We start from the raw sequence: 23,701 nt of genomic DNA on the forward strand, positions 1-23,701 counted from the left end.
CGTCATAAGTGCAATTTTAATCTCAATAATCAGTCACAGTGAGATAAATTCAAATGTGCCCACTGAGGTGTCAAAAACACTTCACACAGTTAACCTCGAGCCCACAAAGCTAGAGACCAAATTATGCACACTGTAAATAGTTGGGACTAATCTGGCGTTAGACAGCCCATAGATTACAGTAAATGGAAAATGAAACAAGATCGGTGCAATAATTACCTATAAATATTTTGACCTATTTCTCCTCCATTTCTTTAGAATTATCACTTAGTTTCCTTGACTGCTCTAGCCAGACACTTCTCTGAGATTGTTTGCATGCAGGTTTAGACAACGTCAGCCAGTTTTCCAACTTCATTTATTAGATTCTCTCCTCTTGCAAAGTGTTTCTATGTGCACCCAGCAGGATTTCAGCCAGTCAATCAAGAAAGGAAACAGTGAATTTCCTCTCCCTGTTAAGAATATTCTGGACAATTGATTGGGACTATTGGTTAGTTAACACATAGACCATAGAAGAACATAGAACACTACAGTACAGGCCCTTCGGCCTGTCCTAGCCGTAACCCTCTTTTTTCCTTCATCCATGCGCCTATCGAAGAGTCTCTTAAATGCCCAAATGTTTCTGCCTCCATCACTATCCCAGGCAAGGCATTTCAGGCACCCACAGCTCTCTGTTTAAAAAAAATGTATCCCTGATGTCTCCCCTAAACTTATCTCCCCTAACTTTGTGCACATGTCCTCTGCTGTTTGCTGATTCTGCTCAGGAAACAGGTGCTGGCTGTCCACCCTATCTATGACTCTCATAATCTGTGTAGAGCTCTATCAAGTCTCCTCGCATCCTTCTACGCTCCAAAGAGAAAAGCCCCAGCTCTGCTAACCTTGCCTCATAAGACTTGTTTTCCAAACTAAGCAACATCTTGATATATCCCCTCTGTCCCCTCTCCATAGTTTCCACATCTTTCCTATAATGAGGTGACCAGAACTGAACACAATTCCAAATGTGGTCTCACCAGAGATTTATAGATTTGCAACATGACTTCTCTGCTCCTGAACTCAATCCCCCTATTAATGAAGCCTTAGCATCCCATAAGCCTTCTTAATTATTCTATCAACCTGTGTGGCGACCTTGAAGGATGTATGGATTTGAACCCCAAGGTCCCTCTGTTCATCTGTACTCCTAAGTAACTAACTATTAGCCCTGTACTCAGCCTTCTGGTTTGTCCTTCCAAATTGTGTCCGGATTGAACTCCATCTGCCACTTTTCTGCCCAACTCTGCATCCTGTCTATATCCTCTTGTAACGTTCGACAACCTTCAGCTCCAACAACTCCTGCAAACTTTGTGTCATTGGCAAAATGACAACCCTGAATTTCTCGCATCATTCAAAAATCTGCCTGCTTATCTGCTCCTTGGTGTCTCAAGGGCTATATTTTTTGTGTGGGGGGGGGGGGGCTATAGACTACTCCCAGCACAGTGATAGCTCCCTTCCTATTTCTGGCTTCTGCCCACACTGAGAGAGTGGACAACCCCTCTGCAGAATCCTGGCTTTCTATAGCCATGATGCTATCCATGACCAGTAATGCTACTCCTCCCCCTTTTCTACCTCCCATCCTATTCCTTTTAAAACACCGAAACCCAGGTACCTGCATCAGTCAATTCTGCCCATCCTCCAGCCAAGCTTCTGTAATGGCCACAACATCATAGCTTCAGATCCATGCTCTAAGTCCATTCCTAATACTCCAAGCATTGAAATAGACCCTTATGTTTTGTCTCCTGTCTGTCCTTCCTCACCGATTCAGAGCACATAGCATCATGCTTTTGTCCTTCTACCCTAATATCTGCACTCACATTCTGAGTCCCCCAAACCCCACCCCCCCACCAAACTAATTTAAAATCATCCCCAGCAGCTCTAGCAAACCTAACCGCCAGTATATTGGTCTCCCTCCAGTTCAGGTGCAGCCTGTCCATTTTGTGCAGGTCAGACCTTCCCCAGAAGAGACCTCAATGATGAATGAAGAACAGGACCCTATCTGGATACCTGAATTTTGCTCTACTCTGGTTTGATGGAACCTCAACTGACCAGACAAGATCTCTGCAAAATAAACACCCTCTGAGAAAAATAGTGACCACTAAACAGTGCAGACTGATTTTTTAAAAAACTGAAAACTATAATCTTGCCAAATGCCCAGACAGTATGGATGAAATCCACACGTTGAATAAGAACACCAGACAATGAATCAAAGTGCAGAAGTGTGATGAGATAAGAGATTAACATAGCCGTTCTCAAATGCATATTGACATACGATAGGGCAATGAAAGATTAGAAATGAATTTAGATATACTTACACCACGGTAACAGGCCCTTCCGGCCCATGAGCCTGTGCCACCAATTACACCAATTGGACCTACGATGTCTGTACGTTTCGAAGTCTTGGAGGAGGAAACCAACGCAGACACGGGGAGAAAATACAAACTCCCCACAGACAGCATTGGATTCACCTGGTTGTTGGTGATGCAACAGCAGTGCATTAACTGTGCCATCCTGAAGCTTTATATTGGATATTCAGTTATGACACACCAACATTCTCTATTTCTGCAGATACCCTTCCACTGATGAATCAGACACACCATGTTTTGCCATAATGGTAATTGTTAAGTAAACTTTATTTAATCCAGTGGATCAATGTTCATTCAATATATTTTCATAGCGGTCTATAATTTATTTAACTATCTCTGACCATATCAATGCTTTGTCAAAACGTGATCTCGTCTTTATTGTGCGAGCGTGGTACGAACAATAAATAAAGGTGACTTGACTTGAATTATTGATTAGTATTTGAATAAATAGAAAGGTGATTTGTTTGCATCAGTTATACCTGGGGACGAATCCTGAGACGGAGGGTCCTTATGGCCTTCCAGTGACTGAGCTGCGGCCTCCTCACTTTCTTCTTCTTCAGGATGCCGACTGGTCATAGCTGTGTCTATTCAAGGAAGGAATGCAAAATGGATCAGCACGATTTGGGTCAGATGGTTAAACCAGCCGTCTGACTTCAATTGCTATCTGTCCGCTGAAACCAGTGGTAAGAAAGTAGTATTAAATGAATTGCAAAAATCAGTGCACGGATTACCTGGCGTGAAATTGCATACAATTATCAGACAATAAAACAGCACTCAGGACCACACAGGAGAATGAAATCAGGTGGAACACTAAAAGAGGCAACATCTTGTGAAAGAACCTCCAGAAGGCAGGGAGGATTTATGGGACAGTGGAAATCTGATAAACTGAGTCCTGAGGGTTCAGTATCTGGATCACTCCACTGGGACCCTTTTCCATACTCCCTTCAAACTCATTGGAATCCGATTCCCAAAACTCCCTTTGAGCTCACCGGGGCCCTGGTTCCTGCACATCTTAAAACTCACTGAAGTTCACTGAAAAAAGAAAAGTTATTTTAATGCTCTGTGAAATCTAAAATAAAAGAGTGAATTAAATGGGTTTTCTGGTATTAATAGGAAGATATTCCGATAGTCTAGAAAATCTGCCTGTCCATCCCAGCAAAAAACCCTGAGCGTGCTCGATTAATGTGAGTTTTACTGTAGTTAGGAAGAATGTCTATGTAAGAGCTCCAACAATTCAGACCTGAGAGACAGCTGTGGCTAAAGAGCTCAAGAGAATCAGATTACACCTTCACATTAAGGAGCAGGAAGTCAAACGAATAACAACACTTTTCAGGTAAAAGTATGCGCAGAAAACCATCTAGAGCACAGGCCCCATGGTTGCAGGGCTTTAATAAAAAATACTGTTTGCTCCTTTAAACGGGCCTGTATGGAGCTGTCAGGATTAGAACCAGGCAGTAGGACCCTCCAGAGCAGCAATGAGTCTCCGCTCCTTGCTCTCTCCTAGGTCCACACCAGCAGCAGCAATACTGCTGCAACAACTCTGGCAGTGCAGCAGTCTAATGACGGTGCAGAAGTTGACTGTTGATAATAATAATTATGAGTTTAATGTCATAGATATTGTATAATGTACATATGTATTGAAATTCTTACTTGCTGCAGCTGAATAGACCTTTTTTAAAAAAAAAATACAATAGCATACATAAAATAATTAAAAAGGGACAGTAAATAATAAATATTCAGTTATTCTAATGCAAAAATAGTGACTTTGCAATGATGTAGACCATTCTTTTGTGGTGTCAGCGCAATGCATGATTAGGCTGATAGGGGCTGGAAAGAACCTGTTCTTGAACTTCGAGGAACTGGACTTCAGGCTTCTGTAGCTTCTGCCTGAACGTAGAAGAGGTTGTTACCAGGTGATAGGGACCTTTATGATGCTGGCTACCTTCTTAATACAGCGCCTCACTTAGATGCATTCAAATACACAGGTCAGAGGCTGTGAAGGACCTGAGGATTTTTTGTTCTTGGGCACTTCAATGACCAAACCAGGATGCGATGCAACCAGCTAGTATACTTTCCGCAGTACACCTGTAGAGGTTTGATAGACTATTCAACAACATGGCAAATCTCCTCAGACAGTAGAGGTGTGAGTGTGCCTTCATGATTGTCTCAATGTCCTAGCTTCAGGAGAAGTCTTCTGAAATATGAATTCACCAGGAACTTGAAGGCTCTAAACCTCTCCACCTCAATATGGAGATGTTTATAACCCCTCGACCTCACCTTCCTAAAATGAATAAGCTCCTGAGTCTTGGTTTTGATGAGAGCAAGGTAGCTTGGGCACCGCCCAATCAGAATCTCCATCTCCATCCTGTATTCCGACTCATCATTTCCAGTTACTTGGCCCACATTGTGGTGTCATCAGTGAAATTGCAGATTGAGTTGGAGCCTAACTTAGTTATGCAGTCATTTGTGGACAGGGAGCAGAGTAGGGAACTAATGACATAGCCATTAAGTGTCCCTGTCTTGACGGTTGGCATAGAAGAGTTGATGTTGCCGATTCACACTGACTCGATCTTTGATGGGGAAGTAGAGGATCCAATGGCAGAGGGATGAACGGAATCCGTTTTTTTTAGTTTAGGGTTAAGTTTTGTGGTTACGATTATATAACATATAATTATATAACAATTACAGCATGGAAACAGGCCAATTTGGCACTTCTAGTCCACACTGATCAAGTACCCTGCTCTAATCCCACTTACCAGCATTCTGCCCATATCCCTCCATCCCCCTCCCATCCATATACTAATCCAACTCTTTCTTAAATGACAAAATTGACCCTGCCTCCACCACCTTTCCCGGAAGCCCATTCCACAAAGTAACCACTCTCTGAGTTGTGGAACAACATCATACCATGGAGTTGATTAGCAATGAACTCAAATTCTACATTGACAGTTTTATTATGTAAATAGAAAAAAAAACTTTAAGCTTTTCTTATCAGTCAGTTGTGGTCTTTTGTTGGAACATTTATTTTAAATGTTTAGACCTCAGTGGATTCTTATTACTTTCTCATAATCATTGTGAGGACTTGCCATTTCTGGAATTGAATAGAACTATTTCTGTCATTTACACTGAGATACATTTAGTTCCATGTGATAAAAGAAATTGGGGACATGCTGAATTTCTTTAGGCTTTGAAGAAGCACTGGTCCACTTTTTTGCCCCTCGTGGTGATACCTGCATTCAAAAACTTAAAAGGTCTACATCATCTCCACCCAGGCCTATGCTTCACACTGCTTCTTGAAGTTAACAATTAGTTCCTTTGTTTAGCAGACATTGAGCGAGAGGTTGTTGCCATTGGATTCTACATCCTCCTCCTGTCCTCCATCTCATCAGTGTTTGAGATCCAGCCTACAATGCTCGTGAATGCAAACTTCACTGGTCAAAGTCATGACTAAATTGCCAATGGCTAATTTCATTTTGAAGTCCATATACCTGGGTTTTGAATCTCAGACACTATAAAGACAGAAAATGGACATGTGCGGCAAGCTGCCTGAAGTCTCAACTCCACCTAGTCTCTCTGCAGACCCAGTTTATCAGTCGTTCCCCAGGGCAGATTCTGAGCTAGGACCGCCTTCAGAATTATAGGATCAAAAGTAGGATGTTTACTGATAATTTCACAGCATTCCATTCTGTTTCCAACAGCTCAAAAATTCTTATGTCTAAATGTGTATGCAGCAAGATTTAGATAACATTCAGTATAGGTAAAGTTTGCATGATTAAAAGTGCTAATCTAAAGTAAGCACATTTAAGCACTTATTATTACATCAGTCAATGAAACTACCATCACTGAGTTACTTACTTACATAATTCCAATCACAACTCCCAAACCCCCAAATTCTACCACCAAGAAGGAGTCAGCCAGGGAAATGGGAACAATATTATCTACCAACACCCTCCCAGGTTGCAAATATTATTGGTGACTCTTTTCTGTATTGCACAGTCAGTTTGTTTACCTTTCTTCATTTGTTTACATGTATACATTGTGTACAGTTTATTTTTTGCACTACCAATTAGTGGTAATTCTGCCTCACCTGCAGGAAGAAGAATCTCAGGGTTGCATTTGATGTCATGTACGTACTCTAACAATAAATCTGAAATCTGAATAATGCAACAGATTGTTATATTTTATATTGTATATAGATATGTTTTAAAGGAGATAAATTGCGTTTTTAAAAAAAAATGTAGATCACATGCAAACACTTCACAACACAGATCTCATTTAAAATGCCAGAGCTCTGCTCAAGCCAGACAGTCCAGGCTCCAGGTGCCTTTGCAAAAATTTTGAAGAATACCTATAGAGTAGGTATTAATTGGACACGCTGTGGAGTAATGGATTATTTTGGAAAGCAACAGACAAATGAAATCAGAGTATTAGGTCTGTCTGAATGCAGTTTGCTGTTCTAAGAAGGCACTAAGCAGAGAGAGTCAAACAGGCTTTTCTCTGAGAGAGAGAGAGAGAGAGAATTCAGTTTTATAGTTCAGCAGCAACAGCTGGGACTGGAACAGGACAAGCTGGCAAGCTTGTGGAAAACCCCATTTGGAAGACGGGTTGTCAGTTCTTAGTTCAGCCTGGTCAAAGCTCTTGTGGTTCATACAAGAGGAGATGGCTGACTGTATAATGTTTCACTTGGAATAAGGGAAATAAAAACAAAAAGGAACTCTGTGGTGACCTGAAAGAAAGAGGTTATCATCTGGAAAACCCTGATGGGGAAAGTTTCTTTGGCAAGATTCTGAAGTGGTTGATCGGAAGGAATCAGTTTGTGTCCAACAAGCAACAAATTTCTCTGAAAACCGACAAGAACCTTCCTGGTGAAATTCATAAATGTTAAATTGCCTGATACCAGTGAACTTGGAGGAGTGCGAAGTTAGATTAGACTGTGAATTAAAAACTTTTCTGAACTTATACACACATTACATACACATACACTTAGAATTAGAAGGGGGTTAAATTAAGTTAATAATAATAAGTTAAAGTTTGATCCTGTTTTCATGTTTAAAGATAATTAAAAGCAACTTTTATTTAAATAACCATTTGTCTTGGTGAATTTCTATTGCTGTTGGGTTTTGAGGTCCTCTGGGCCTGTAACAATATATCCTTGATCTCCCCAGCCGACATCATAATGGGAATCACTTCATCAGAAGGACTCCCAGCAGTTTAAGCACCCATCACCTTCTTGTGTCTTGATGTGAATAGTGAGCACTGAATGCTGGCCTTGCCAAAGCTGTCAAGATTCTGACAAATGAAGACATTAAAAAATAAATGCTGCTTGATTTGTTGAACACTACCAGCATTTTCTGTCTTCTTGTGAGATGGCCAGCATTAGCAGTTTTCTTTTATTATAATTTCCAGATCAATTTGTTTCTCTCTCAAAAGCCACAAAGACTCTTCCAAAGGAAAATGACACACAAACATGCAGGAATTGTACATTTTATTGGTATCAATCCTTCAGAAGCATTTTTGAAATTTCACTGGTCAGTTCACAGGTTACTCAAGCACAAGGTCTGAAAATGTCCTTGGTAATCGGCCACCAGATGGTGCAAACAGCAAAATGTATGCGCTAAAATTAGCTTTCTATTCTAAATCAGCCAGTCTCAATCTTTTTGGCTGTGGATCTTGCTCAAAGTGATGCAATTATTTTTGGTTTCTTCCGTACTTCTCTCCTACCGACGACAGTAAAACCCCTGGTATCTGTCGCTTATGGGGATTGGTAGATGCCAGATAAATGTATTTCCCGGTTGCTTGAGACTTATTCTTACAATGCCTAACTAATACACCTGCATTAAGAATAAACAGTTTAAAAGACAAAAATATTATGCTGTACTTAAACTTATAAGCATTTTACTTCATTTTCAGTCACATTCTTTGAAAATGTTTAATTACTGCTGCATCAGCAGATTCCTCCCCCTCTGAAAGACTAACAATAACATTATAGATAATTAACTCGTCTGCCCATCCCCCACCACCAAGTTTACCTCTGACCAGGGTAACACTTACTAAGCAGGATAAACAGACACTTTAAGAGAGACCCCAACTGTGAGCGGCATCAACCAGCTCTTCATCCTGGGTGACACCATTGCTGTTCCACTTAACTTTATTCAAACAGCTGCTACAAGCAAAGCACGACCAAGGCACTAGGCCGGCTGAATATTTGCTCCCTCCTTCACCAAAGGTTTATGTGTTACTACACAGACCATTTTCTTTTAGAATTTTAAATTTGTGTATTTTTTAACCTATTATTTTATTCTCATTTACTTTCATTTTTAAAATTTATTTTCCTCAATTTTCTTTCGCCGCTTTCTTGAATTCTGGATATCAGGGGTTTTACTGCATATGAAAAACGTAAAAAAAAATTTATGTTACATGAGGTGAAAAGAATACAAGACTTTTACTTAAATGTGCTGTAGCTCCCTGGGGGAAGTAGGGGGTGGGGGGGAGGCCGTATGGCCGCTGTTGAGAGTGGCTGGTTTAGAAGGAATACGAACAAAGGGTGTGTGTGTGTGGGATTTTTCTTCTGACGGTCAAGCAAAATGCACGCGTGAGCTTCAGCTGCCAGTTGTACTTGCCTTATGCTTCAGTAGCCACTCAGGAAATCAAAATGTGCAGTTCAACAGGCAGCTCACGGATGCTCTCCACATATCACGTGCTTGCACCCAAAGATAAATGACTTCTTGTTTAGGCATTACTTGTCATTTAAGTATTAATTCTGAAGAGCTGTCACTGTAATGCAGGAAGAAATTTACACGAACAACATCTCGTAAATGACAAATGAACAAATCAATGTTTTTAGAATTGTTTGGAGGGAGAAATTCTTGCCCAGTCGACCAGGAGAACTGAACGATTGTGTTCCAGTGAACAGTCATCGACCTGAAACATTACATCTGTTTCTCTCACCACTGATGTGGTCCACCCTGCATTGCATTATCAACATTTTTCTGTTTCTATTTTAGATTTCCACTTTTTCTTTAACTACAAGAGAACTACTTGCTCTTTTCTGAAGTACGCAGTGGTATTGTTTATGTTTATCAGATATCTGGCATGTTCTTAACATCTAACCTGGAAATGTACTAGAATAAGCAACCAAGGTTTTGTCAAAAGAGAGACACAGCATGGTAATGAGCCTGTCTGGGCCACGAGCCTGAGCTGCTCAAATACACCCGTGACCAATTAACCTACCAACCTTGAACATAACAACACACAGAATTGGTGGAGGAACTCAGCCGGTCTTGAAGTGTCTACTTGTTGCGCAGCAATCCTGTCCATCTTTGGGATGTGGGAGGAAACCAGAACACCAGGGGGAAAACCCCGGTCACGGGGAGAACATGCTAACTTCTTATAGATAGCACCGATTCAAACCAGAGCCGCTGGCGCTGCAATAGCATTACGCTAACCCTGCTGCCCAAGACTGTCATTGCCTGTGTTGAAGACTTCACCAAGAAAACAAAGGTTTTTAACAGCTGAAGGCTGATCACTTTATCAGCCTACTGAGAATTCCTGTGCTCCAGACAGGAATTTATTACAAAAGCAGGCCATTAAGTCCCTCAAGACGGCTTCCTATTCCATCAGATTGTGGCTGATCATCAAAAAAAAACAACTGATATCAGGATCAATCCAGATTTATGGGAGAAATTTCTGGATTTTTACTACATGATTTTGCTCATGAACGGTCTGGCGCTAATCTCGAGGTGACATCTTCAAAAAGTCTCAGATTTGCTGATGTCCAGAGGGTTTCAGGTACTCTTGAACTCAAATCACAGCAATTTGAATTGCAGCCACTGCAAGGAATTAGACACATTAAAGGTAAACCAGCCTTTATTGCATAGTAATGAAGTACAAGAGGAGAGGTCATGCTATCAATCACGGTGAAACCTCTGCTGGATACTGGCTGCAGGTTTGGTCTGCTTACCAATGGAAACACTTAATGCTGCCCTTCCTTTGGTATGAGATTTACAGATTTATTTATGGCGTGGGATGGTTGCTCCAGGGCTTTTTCCTAGAGTTTAGAAAAATATAACATTTTTGGATGGTGCAATCAATGCTAAAATGGTGGCTTCCTCTGCCTGAAGGACCCAGAATTAAAGAGCATCACTTCAGGATAAGTAGTCAATTACATGAAGTATGAGTTGAGAAGTATTTATTTACTCCAAAAAAAAAGTAATTTCTGCCCAGGAGGGCTGTGGATGATTAGATATGTTCATTCAATACCAAGTTCTTTAAACAGAATGTTTAAAAAATCTACAAACATCAAGTCAAATCAAATTGGCAGAACAGAAAGGAATCTTTGACACACTTGAATGTTAGCAATACCGCTATTTACAACTCCAGACAACTTAATCAGTTTTATCAATAATGTTTCTCGCTTACGTAACCACAGAAGGAAATAAAAGCAAGAGTCAGTTTATCATCCCATTCTGCCATTCATCAAGATCAGGTTTGATCTTGCACATCAGTGGCACTTTCCGAATCATGGGTCCTCTACCGGCATCACCTACGGCTCCTAGAACGCTTCCACCAGCGTTGTCTCCGCTCCATCCTCAACATTCATTGGAGCGACTTCATCCCTAACATCGAAGTAGTCGAGATGGAAGAGGCCGACAGCATCGAATCCACGCTGCTGAAGATCCAACTGCGCTGGGTAGGTCATGTCTCCAGAATGGAGGACCATCGCCTTCCCAAGATCGTGTTATATGGCGAGCTCTCCACTGGCCACCGTGACAGAGGTGCACCAAAGAAGAGGTAAAAGGACTGCCTAAAGAAATCTCTTGGTGCCTGCCATATTGACCACCGCCAGTGGGCTGATATCGCCTCAAACCGTGCATCTTGGCACCTCACAGTTCGGCGGGCAGCAACCTCCTTTGAAGAAGACCGCAGAGCCCACCTCACTGTCAAAAGACAAAGGAGGAAAAACCCAACACCCAACCCCAACCAACCAATTTTCCCTTGCAACCGCTGCAACCATGTCTGCCTGTCCCGCATCGGACTTGTCAGCCACAAACGGGCTGCAGCTGACGTGGACATTACCCCTCCATAAATCTTCATCCGCGAAGCCAAGCCAAAGAAAGAAGAATAGTTCTGTAAATATTTAAAAAAATGTCAACACCCATTTTCAATACATTTAACAATTGAACCCCTGCATCTCCCTCAGTGGTGAATTTCAAGGCTTTACTGTCCTCTGGATTGAAAAGCCTTCAGTTGAGTCTCATCAGCACCCTGTGAAGTTGCATGAGGAATTATATCACTTCCACAGGCAATCAGTATTCCGTTAGCCTTCGTATTTGTAATTTAATTCCTTCCAAAGTGATAAACCTCACCATTTCCAACATTTCTTCTCAATGTAGCCCAATGCACAGGTGTGCTGGAAAAACTCAGCAGGTGCGCACACTGTTCCCTCTAAGCTGTGCGCGTGCACACTCGTTTTGCAACTAGCGCACGAAGGAAATTGATGTTGGCACAAAAGGTTGGTTATCTAAAATAATGTAATAATTAATAATTATACTTATCATAAATAATCTCTTAGCTAACGGTTAGTCAATTAAACAAGTAGTTAATCATACTTGCATTATATTAAAACATGCCAATACAGTTTTATTAGCCATGAGAGATGGGCTATACCAAAATGATCTTGAAACGGGTTCAAGATAACATTTGCACAAGCATTCAGTGTGCACATACTTTTGTCACAGGAAAAAAAAAATTGCACAATCTAAGATTTTTGCACACACTGACGACTAAATATTAGAGGGAACATTGGTCATGCAGCATCCAGAGGAAGTAAAGGGAAACCAATGTTTCAGGCCAGGGTCCTTCGTCGGGTATAAGCAAAAATAGGCAGGTGCTGGAATAAAAATCTGGGGGGGTGGGGGGGAAAGAGAGGGAGGGAGGAGGCAGAAGATGTCAACCTCCCTTGGCATAAGGTCACCCCTCATTCTTCTAAACAGTTTGTTAGAGACTATTAGATAGGTACATGGATCTGAGAAATACGAGGGTGATGCAGTAGGGAAACTCTAGGCAGTTGTTAAAGCAGGTTATTAGGTCAGCACAACGTTGTGGGCCAAAGGGCCTCTACTGTTCTATAAATTTCTATGTTCTACGAGCACAGACTAACAGGTAAGTGGTAATAAATGGATAGAGGGGGGAGGGCTTAAGAGAAAAAAGCTGTTGTGATAGGGAGAGAGGGCTATAGACAGGCCTCTGACAGGAGAAGGAAGGGAAGGAGCTGGAGGACAGGAGACAGAGGGACATTTGTGCATATGGACCTGCTGAGTTTCTCCAGCATATTGTGAATTACACTCGACCCCAGCATCTGTAGACTTTCTGGTGAACTCATTTCCACGTGTTCCTGAATGGCTGGCTCCTTTTATAAGATGGGGATCTCCGGTGCGAGATATCCCAAAGCGGGGCATTCTTCACAATCTGAGGACTCAATTCAGCTAAACACTTCAAGGTGTGATAAAATCTAAACTGAAACTTTTCCATGTGCAGCTTCAAACCTTACAAGGGAGTGATCTGAAAACTCAGTGATAAGTAAACAAAGAGAACTGGAGTGACTCAGTAGGACAGGCAGCAACTATGTAAAGCACTGGCCAGTAAATATTTCAGGTTGGGACCCTTTATCAAGATTCAGTGGATACTGTATGGATGCTGGCTGGTGTGTTGAAAACCTTCAGCTTCTCTGTTCACTGAAGATTCCAGCACAGCAATTGTTTGTTTCTCCTGTCTCCAATAATCAGCTTGTATTAAGTATGAAAAGAAAATATGTGCTTTAGGTGGTTGCCGGTTGAGTCAGCCACAGCTCCTCAAAACAATTTACAAGAAGCTTTCTGGGCTGAGAACAAGTCTTATATTCTCTTATTATATTTAAACACAATAGTCAAGGTTCAGTTCCCATGAAAGTTATTCTGTGCTAACAGCCCTTTACCAGAGTCCTCCTTCAGAAGCACTGAAAATTACAGATAGGAGACATTTAGCCCACTTGCAGCTGTAGTGGTAGCATTTCAAATTTCATCAATCTGGTTTGAGATGAGAGCTTATTGCCATGTATAGCTGCTCCAAAATTATTACTTCCTGCAGTCACACAGATATCATACACCAACTACAAAAGCAATATTATATTATCATAACTTGCCAAGGCAGAAAAACAGATAATAAATATGGAAGGATTGTGCAAGAAGAAAGCTTTCTGAACTTTGATATGATGCAGTCATTTTTCCAACTTCTTCATTTAGATTTCCACGTCTAAATCAAAGGGATTTTTACAAGCCCAGTTCACATTAAGACGCTGAAAGATATTTGTACATGTCGTGTGTATAACGTTTTGTGTTAAGGTTTACGGTCACTTTTTAAATTTTGTGGCATGAGAAAATAAGAAATCTGCAAATCTCTACGATTCTTACGAGTAACTAATACACAACAACAAAAAAAAACAAAACTGGATGCTAGATGAAGAGTGTGGCAGAAAGGCAGAGACACTTGGAAAAGGATAAGCTATTGACTCCTCTATTTCCTTTGGCCTGGGACAAGCATTTTTAGAATGGGATTGAGTTGAATGATTTAAGGTGATGTGAACTGAATTATAGTGAAAATCTTTATTCTGAATGCTATCCAGACAAGTCAAAATAAAAAGTGGAGGGTATAGTGGTTCAGGGAAAAAACTTCAATTGGAACAGAGCAATGGCAAGATCATTTTACTGACAAGAAGTCCATTCATCAGTCTAATAGGAACAGTCCTTGTATCTGATCGTGCATATTGTCTCAATTCATCTCATTACTGACCAACAGGAGGAAGTAGAAGAGAGAGTGACCAGGGTAGGATGTGTCGTTTACAGGCAACATGAAGGGCTGATGGAGTCTATGGAGAGGAGGTTGGTTTGTGTGATGGCCTGATCTGCTTTCACAATTCTCAATAATTACTTTCCATTTTTACGTCACAACCCATTAAGCATCTGGACAGGATACCTTCTCTGGTGCATCTATAGAAATTGGTCAGAGACATCGGGGGGCGGGGCATGGCAAAATCAGTTCTTCTCCTTTTGGGATGTGATTCTGTCAGAGTAGAAATGGTCCTTCTATGTTTGGGACAGGGGTGCTAACTTACTGTGTCAAAGGCTCATGAGCAATTCACACATTTGGTGTGGGCTGGGGAACAGAATGGCTGAGTAAGCAAAGGCAACGATGGCAATGACCTTCCACTTCAGTTTACCCTGCAATAAGTCTTTCATCTTCCAAATGTGTCTCACTCTGCTTGGTAACGTGAATGCCAAGGTAAGTTCTGACAGCAATGTGATGCTCAGGTGAAGCAACCCTTCAGGAGTTGAGGAGTGCAAGTTGGCTGTTGTTCTTTTAACATGGAGTCATTGTTGCATAAGTGAGGTTGAGGGATAACCTTGCAGAGGTTTAGAAAATCATGAGGGGCATATATAAGTCATAGCCTTTTTCCCTCAGAGCAAGTCAATCTAAAACTAGAGGACATAGATTTAAGGTGAGAGGTGAAAGATTTAAAAGGGATTGAACATGCATCTTCATCATAGAGATATAGCCAACAGGCTGCCAGACAGGGGCACTTGTTATATGCAAAAGGTATTTAAAGAGTTAAACGGATAGGAGACATGAAATGGGATATGGACTGAATGCAGGCAAATGGGACTAGCTTGGTTGGCATGGACAAGTTAGGGCAATCTCTGTGGCTCTTTGAGGTCTAAACAGACCAAGGCCTTGATTCAGTGGCAAGAGGAAGAGAGACTACTAAGGCCAGTCCCTGCTACCATAAAAAACCTGGTGTGGTCAGGCGGTTGCCAGCAAAATGGCACAAAGGGATCCACAGAAGGCAAATCCATACTCTATCCTATTAAGGTTGGGGTGACTTGCTGGCGACAGCAAGTTTTGTCCACTAAAGAGATACATAGAAAGGCGGGTATACCTAGTTACTGCCATAGATCAACTCTTATCTTAATGAATGGAGAGAATAAATATGTTACTCCTGTTCCAACATGAGAGTGTCCGACTTCTGATTTCCTAGCTTTAGCCCCAGTTTTTAATGATTTCACACTTAAAATGCAAATTGTATGCAAACCCTGTTGCCATGACCTAGAAATGAAAGCCTGATCATTGGAATTGACAATCAGAAAAACACAAAATTGCAATTCAGTCATCCAGCCATTAAGTTCAGGATGTAATTGTTGTCTCCATGTTATTTGTTTGCGATGTTGGTGTGAAATGTCCCTGTTAGTTGGGGATCTGATACATCTTCTATTATCTAATCAAAGCTGTCAGTAGGTATATTTATCATGAGAAAATTGCTCTCACCCTTAGTGACAGATCTGTAAGTATTTCAGTTATTGTCACATAACTCAAACTAACCTCTCCAGACACAACACAAATTTGGAAAAGGCAAAAAGAAAAACATTCATGTCAAGTGCCACATCCCAGCCTCGGGCATCGCAAGGTGGACAAAGGCCAATGGGGCCCTTCTGAAATGACAACACAAAATGCTGGAAATCCTCGAGTCGGGTAAGGTGAGAAGCAGAGTTTATGCTTCAGATCAATGACTTTCCAACGGTCCCCCTGAAAGGGCTTTGACTTGCAATGTTAAACTCTGCTTCTCAAACAAAAAAAAGGAATGCTGAGAGAACTCAACCAGTCAAGCTGCATCTGTGGAAATAGAAACCAGTCAACATGTCAGGTCAGTGAAGATTTTATTGAACGGTGAAGCAGGCATGAGGTACAAATCACCTGCTGTCATTTCATTTTTGTTAAATATTTATAATTCAGGAATTAATCTCCAGGTGTAGAGAAGGTCAATGGGAGCGTTAAAAGAAGTATTGGAGGATGGAGCTTGATTGGACAACTAAGGAAAAAAACTATTTCTGCAGTAGGGCAAGTTGTAACCAGAGGCTTTTGATTCAAGATAGGGCCACAGAGATTAACAGCACAGAAATGGGCTCTTCGGCCCACCATTTCTATGCAATCGCTTTGCCCATATTCACCAATTCCATTTGCTCACAATAGGCCTGCATTCTTCTATGCTTTGCCTACTTAAAGTCGATCTAAATATCTCTTAAATGTAATGAATGTATCTGACCCACTGCCTCCTCCTGGCAATGAGTTCCAGATATCAAATGAAAAAAAAAAATCTTTCCCTGAAATTCCTCTTTAAATCTCTTTCCTTTCACTTTAAACATCTTGCTTTTGATCCCTGTACCATTGTAAAAAAAAATTCTGGTTATGCTACCTTTGTCAGTTTACCCCTCAGCCTCGTTTGCTCCAGGGAAAACAAATTCAGCATATAAAATCTCTCTCCATAACTAAAGCCCTCCAATCCATGCAACCTGCTGGCAAATCTCCTCTGGACTCTCTGAAAGGCCACCACATCCTCCAATAATGTGGCAACCAGAAATACACACAGTACTTCAAATGATGTCTAACCAGAGTTTTGCAAAATAACAACGCAACTTTAGGGAAGGGTACAGAAGAGGTTTACAAAGTTGTTGCCAGAATTAGGGAAGCTGAGTTATCATGGTAGACAGGATTTCCTCGGTGGATCGGTCCATAGGACCGCATCAACATGATCTACCAGGATCACTGTCTGAAGAGGGCATGCAAAATCACTGAGGACCCCATCAAAGCTAGCACCACCAGGCTGAGGAACAGTGAGAATGCTGAGCAATGATAAGAACTGTTCACATTAACCATCTGAGACTCTTATATCGGTGAAGCAATATTTATTTATTTATTTGTATAGATGAATACTTGTCCTGCATATGTATTGTTTATCTATATGTGTGTTATGTCTGGTTGTATATCTGCGTGTTTAGCAATGAGGACTGGAAAATGCTGTTTTGTCGGGTTGTACTTGTACAATCAGATGACAATAAACTTGACTTGAAAACTTTGGCCTCTTTTCCTTAAAGCTTTGAAAATTGAGGTCATGGTGGCATAGGCAAGGTGAAAAGAGATAGTCTATTTCCTAGATTAAGACAATCTAAGAGACAAGAGAGCATAACTCTAAGGTGAGGAGGGTGGGATTAGGAAGGGACGTAAGGGAGACAGTCAGAGGATAGTTGGGATATGGATCAAGCTGCCTGACAAAATGGTGGAGGCAGGTACGCTAGCTTCCTTTAAGAAACATGATTAATTAAATGGATGGGAGAGGACGAATGTGGGCAAATGGGGCTAAAGCAGGTGGACATGTGCTTGGCATGGACAAGCTAGGGTATTTTCTGTGCTGTAGGATTCCATGACTCTATAACATCCCAGAATTTATCTTCCATGCCTTGACCCATGAAGGTAATCATGCCATATGCCTTGTTCTCCACTCCATCTATCATTGTTTCCATTTGCAAGGAACTCTGGACTTAAACCCCAAGGTTCTTCTGTTCATCAACGGTTTTTTGTACTGTATCATTTACTGTATATGTTCTACCCCTATTTGTCTGCCCAAAATGCATCACCTGACATTAGTCAGGATTAAATTCCATCTACCATCACCTTTGGTCCATTGAAAGTGGGCATCACACAGACATGCTGGAGCAGGTAACACAGCTTCCACAGGGTAACCAATGTTTCAGCCCTAAGCCTTTGTCAGAAATAAGAAAAATACAGGCAGATGCCGGAATAGGCTAAAGGCACAAGAGAGATTTTATTATAGCAAATTGGAAAGAACCATCCCAAAATGTGGTGCCTTCACAAAGGGAATTGGAGATACTTGTAGGAATATTTGCCAAGGTTTGGAGCAAGGAAAGAGGGGTGTTTCAAGGAACCAGCAGTGTGACAATTTGCTATTCTGTACGAGTCTTGGGAGTCACACCTTTCATAAATTCCATCCTTTTTTCCCCTTAACTTATAATGCTGGTGACAATGAACTTAATCCAGAATGAAGTGACCATGATTTTGAGCAACACGTTATTTTTCATAGAAATGCAGTGACCAAGTGGTAATTAAGACATGGATTTCCCATTGCAGGATAAAAGTGCTCTAGAAATACATCAGCATCTGGGCTTGACTGCTGTGTAGATTTCATTCCAGCTCCTTAAGTGAGATTAAGCATTTCTACATCTTTTGCCCCCTCTCGCTTTTCCAATGAATTGCTATCACTTATTGTGCTTCCTGAGAATTAATCTGACAAGATATGCTGAACTGCTGCTTGGAGATGCATCAATTCACTAAGATGAACAGAGAAGCATCAATATGTGATCCTTGTGGAAAGGGTTGGGTGAATTTGTGGAGGATTGAAGGGGCAGTGAAAACTTCAAGCTGGACTTGCTGGCATGACTGGTGCATCGAGAGGACACATTTTACTCATCTATGGTAGTGAGAGAGGTCTGAATAACTAAAGGTACAGAAATTTTGAGGCATGCAATCTTGTAAAGGAACTAGTGGTGTGCCTCAAGGATTGGTTCTGGGACCTTTGTTGTTTGTCATCTATATCAATGATCTGGATGATAATGTGATAAATAAATCGGAACAACAAGTTTGCAGATGACACAAAGACTGGAGGGGTTTTGAACAGTGAGAAAGGGTTTCAAAGCTTGCAGAGGGATCTGGACCAGCTGGAAAAAGGGGTAGATGGAATTGAATGCAGACACATGTGAGATGTTGAATTTTGGAAGGATAAACCCAAGTAGGGCATACTCTGTAAATGGTAGGGCACCGAGGAGTGCGGTAGAGCAGAGAGATCTAGGAATACAGATACACAATTCCCTGAAAGTGGTATCACAGGTAGTTAGAGTTGTAAAAAGAGCTTTTGGCACATTGGCTTTCATAAATCAAAGTACTGAGTGTAGGAGTTAGGATGTTATGGTAAAGTTGTGCAAGACATTGATGAGGCCAAATTGTGTGCAGTTTTGGTCACCTAACTACATGAAAGATATTAGTAAAAATGAATGATTGCAGAAAAGATTTACTTAGATGTTGCTGGGACTTGAGGAACTGTGTAACAGGAAAAGGTTAAACAGGTTTGGAGTTTATTACCTGCAGCATAAAAGAATGAGGGGAGATTTGATAGAGGTATGCAAAATTATAATGAGTAAATGCAAGTAGGCTTTTTCCACTGAGATTAGATGAGATACAAACCAAAGGACATGGGCTGAGGGTGAACAGGGAGAAGTTTAGGGGGAACATTAGGGTTTTTTTCCCCCCCACACAGCGAGTGGTGGGAGTATGAAATGAGGAAGCAGCTGAAGTGGTGAATGCAGGCTCAAATTTAACATTTAAGGACAATTTGGACAGGCGCAAGGATGGGAGAAGTATGGATGGATATGGACGGTGCTGGTCAGTGGGACTAGGCAGAATAACAGTTTGGCACAAACTAGAAGAGTTGAAGTGTCTGTTTTCTGTGTTGGAATGTTGTATAGCTCTAAAAAAATAGCAGATTTCTGATTGATCAAAAAAATCCCTTGCTCAGTGTCTGACACCTATGTTCTTTGTTGGGTCTCAAAGCTTGGAGCCTCCTCCCACTGTATAACCCTATTTGGTTTGATTTTACCGACTCACTAATTTCTCAATCATACTTTTTCCAGTCATTGTGGTGACCAGTAGGATCCTCACTCTCAGGCTTTGGAATTTAAAAAAATAAGCACTGTTATTAAGTATTGAAAGTAAATAAGTCAAAAATAAATTTTGAGATAGTCAAATGGATTGAACATTGGCTGAAAGGGAGAGGCCAGAGAGTGGTAGTGGATAATTGTCTGTCAGGTTGGAGGCCGGTGACCAGTGGTGTGCCTCAAGGATCTGTATTGGGCCCATTGTTGTTCGTTATATACATTAATGATCTAGATGATGGGGTGGTGAATTGGATTAGTAAATATGCAGACGATACTAAGATAGGTGGAATAGTGAATAATGAAGAAGGTTTTCAAGGATTGCAGAGGGATTTGGGCTGCTTAGAAAAGTGGGCTGAAAAATGGCAGATGGAATTTAATGCTGATAAGTGTGAGGTGCTTCATTTTGGTAAGAAGAATCAGAATAGGACATATGTGGTAAATGGGAGAGCATTGAGGAATACAGAAGAGCAGAAAGATTTAGGAGTGACGGTACATCGTTCCCTGAAGGTAGAAACTCACGTGAATAGGGTGGTGAAGAAGGCTTTTAGTATGCTGGCCTTTATCAATCATTGCATGGAATATAGGAGTTGGGAGGTGATGTTGAGATTGTATAAGACGTTGGTGCGGCCTAATTTGGAGTTCTGTGTGCAGTTCTGGTCGCCTAATTATAGGAAGGATATAAACAGAGTGGAGAGAGTGCAGAGAAGGTTTACCAGAATGTTGCCTGGGTTTAAGCATCTGGAGTATGGGGAGAGATTGGACAGATTGGGTCTTTATTCTTTGGAGCGTAGAAGGTTGAGAGGGGATTTGATAGAAGTATTTAAGATTATGAAAGGGATAGACAGAGTGGATGTGGATAGACTATTTCCGTTAAGAGGAGGAAAGATTAAAACAAGAGGACATGAGTTAAGAATTAAGGGGCAGAGGTTTAGAGGTAACATGAGGGGGAACTTCTTTACTCAGAGAGTGGTAGCTGTGTGGAATGATCTTCCGGGAGAAATAGTGGCGGCGGAGTCAATTGTATTATTTAAGAAAAGGTTGGACAGGTATATGGATGAGAGGAAGATGGAGGGTTATGGGCATTGTGCAGGGAGGTGGGATTAGAAAGGGGTGTTTGGTTCGGTGCGGACTAGAAGGGCCTAATGGCCTGTTTCCGTGCTGTAATTGTTATTATTATTATTATTATTAAACATTTACAAACAGAATGTTACTGCACAGTAGAGGCCCTTCAGCCCTGGATGTTGTGCCACCCTACTCCACAACAATCTGATTTTTTGCTCCCTCACACTCATCCCTCTCCATTTTTCTCACATTCATGTGCTGATTTAAGAATCTTATGAACGTCCCTATTGTACCAGCCTCCATCACCACCCTCGGCAATACATTCCAGGCACCCACCACTCTCTATGTAAAAAGAACTTAGCTCTGACATCTACCCTAAACTTTTCTCCACTGTATCTTGTACCGAAGTAAATTATTCCAAAATATTTACCTATATTTATGTTAATATTGTATCTTTATGTACATTTGTGATTATAATGTGTTGTGTACTGCGTATTATGTGTTCAGTGGTCTGGAGAAAGGCAATTTCGTCTGGTTGTATATGTACAGTCATATGATTATAAACTTAAAATAGATGTCCTTCTGGTATTTGCTATTGTCATCTCGGGAAAAAAGGTGCTGTCTGTCATCCCTCTCTCTGCCCCTTACAGTCTTATATACAGTACCTGGTTTACTGAATGAAGACTGGTCTGTATCCAGAGAATTATTTCTTGTGTTCTATCTTGGATAGCTCAACAGTATCTACTCTAGCATCTCACTAATGCTTTCATTTAGAACATAGAAAACCTACGGCACAATACAGACCCTTTGGCTCACAAAGTTGTGCCGAACAACTTACCCATAGCCCTCTGTTTTTCTAATGTACCTATCCAAAAGTCTCTTAAAAGACCCAATTGTATCCGCCTCGACCACCATTGCCGCCAGCCCATTCCACGCATCCACCAGTCTCTGCCCCGACATCTCCTCTTTACCTACTCCCCAACACCTTAAACTCTTGTGGCAACCATGCCACCCCTGGGGAAAAAGCCTCTGACTGTCCACACGATCAATGGCTCTCATCATCTAATACACTTCTATCAGGTCACCTCTCATCATCCGTCACTCCAAGGAGTAAAGGCCGAGTTCACTCAACCCGTTTCATAAGACATGCTCCCTAAACTGGGCAACACCCTTGTAAATCTCCTCTGCACCCTTTTTATGGCTTCCACATCCTTCCGGTAGTGAGGTGACCTGAAATGAGCACAGTATTGGTCCTATATCACTCCAACATTACTTCTTGGCTCCCAAATTCAATTCCTCGATTAATGAAGGCCAATACACTGTATGCTTTCTTAACCACAGTAACAACCTGTACTGCTGCTTTGAGTGTCCTATAACTTGGACCCCAAGATTGCTCTGATCATACTGCCAATAGTTTTACCATTAATACTATATTCTGCCATCATATTTGACCTATAAAAATGAACTACTTCACACTTATCTGGGTTGAACTCCATCTGTCACTTCTCAGCCCAGTTTTGCATCCTATCAATGTCCTGTTGTAACCTCTGACAACCCTCCACACTGTCCACAACACCCCCAACTTTTGTGGCATCAGCAAATTTACTAACCCATCCCTCCACTTCCTCCCAGGTTAATTATAAAAATCATGAAGAGTAAGGGTCCCAGAACAGATCCTTGAGAAATACCAATGGTCATCGACCTCCATGCAGAATACAACCCATCTACAACCACTCTTTGCCTTCTGTGGGCAAGCCAGTTCCGGATCCACAAAGCAATGCCCCCTTGGATTTAATGCCTCCTTAGTTTCTCAAAAAGCCTTGCATGAGGTACCTTATCAAATGCCTCACTGAAATCCACGAACCCAACATCTACTGCTCTTCCTTCATCAATGTGTTTAGTCACATCCTCAAAAAAGTCAATCAGGCTCGTAAGGCACCACCTTCCCTTGACAAAGCCTTGTTGACTGTTCCTAATCCTATTCTACCTCTCCAAATGTTCATAAATCCTGCCTCTCAGGATCTTCTCCATTAACTTACCAACCACTGAAGTTAGACTCACTGGTCTATAATTGCTGGTGTTATCTCTACTCCCTTTCTTGAATAAAGGAACAACATGTCACCTTCAATCCTCCAGAACTCTCCTGGTCCCATTGATGATTCAAAGATCATTGCCAGAAGATCAGCCATCTCCTCCCTCGCCTCCCAAAGCAGCCTGGGGTACATCTCATCCAGCTGTGGTGACTTATCCAAATTGATGCTTTCCAAAAGCTCAAGCACATCCTCTCTCATCAAATCTACATGCTCAAGCTTTTCACCAAGACCCTTTTCCATAGTGAATAGTCAAGTAAGGTACCTCTGCTATTTCCTCCGATGCCATACACACTATCCCACTGTCACACTCAATAGGTTCTATTCTTTCACGTCTTATCCTCTTTCTCTTCCCATACTTGTAGAATGACTTTTGCTTAATCCTGCCCACCAAGGCCTTCTCATGGCCTCTTCTGGCTCTCCTCATTTCCTTTTTAAGCTCCTTCCTGTTGGCCTTATAAACTTCTAGATCTCTAACATTACCTAGCTCTCTGAAGCTTTTCTTTTCTTTATTTCTAGATTTATTAAAGCCTTTGTACCCTACAATAACTTCCCTGTCTCATTGGAA

The 23,701-nt window shown here is 41.4% G+C and overlaps 1 protein-coding gene across 3 annotated transcripts in view; it reads right to left on the reverse strand.

Moving 5' to 3' along the window:
* slc4a1ap (solute carrier family 4 member 1 adaptor protein) overlaps positions 1-23,701 on the reverse strand; it is a 173,747-nt gene that overhangs the window by 24,971 nt on the left and 125,075 nt on the right. The window contains exon 11 of one of the 3 annotated variants that reach the window (XM_069887742.1): positions 2,870-2,974. In XM_069887742.1, the coding sequence (XP_069743843.1) occupies positions 2,870-2,974 (105 nt within the window). Of the gene's footprint in view, positions 1-2,869; positions 2,975-7,922; positions 8,222-9,021; positions 9,165-23,701 lie in introns of those variants that run through there. The other 2 variants (XM_069887743.1, XM_069887744.1) reach the window with 2 other exon arrangements.

This window comes from Narcine bancroftii, chromosome 6, assembly GCF_036971445.1.
Source record: "Narcine bancroftii isolate sNarBan1 chromosome 6, sNarBan1.hap1, whole genome shotgun sequence".
Classification (NCBI taxonomy): Eukaryota; Metazoa; Chordata; class Chondrichthyes; order Torpediniformes; family Narcinidae; genus Narcine; species Narcine bancroftii.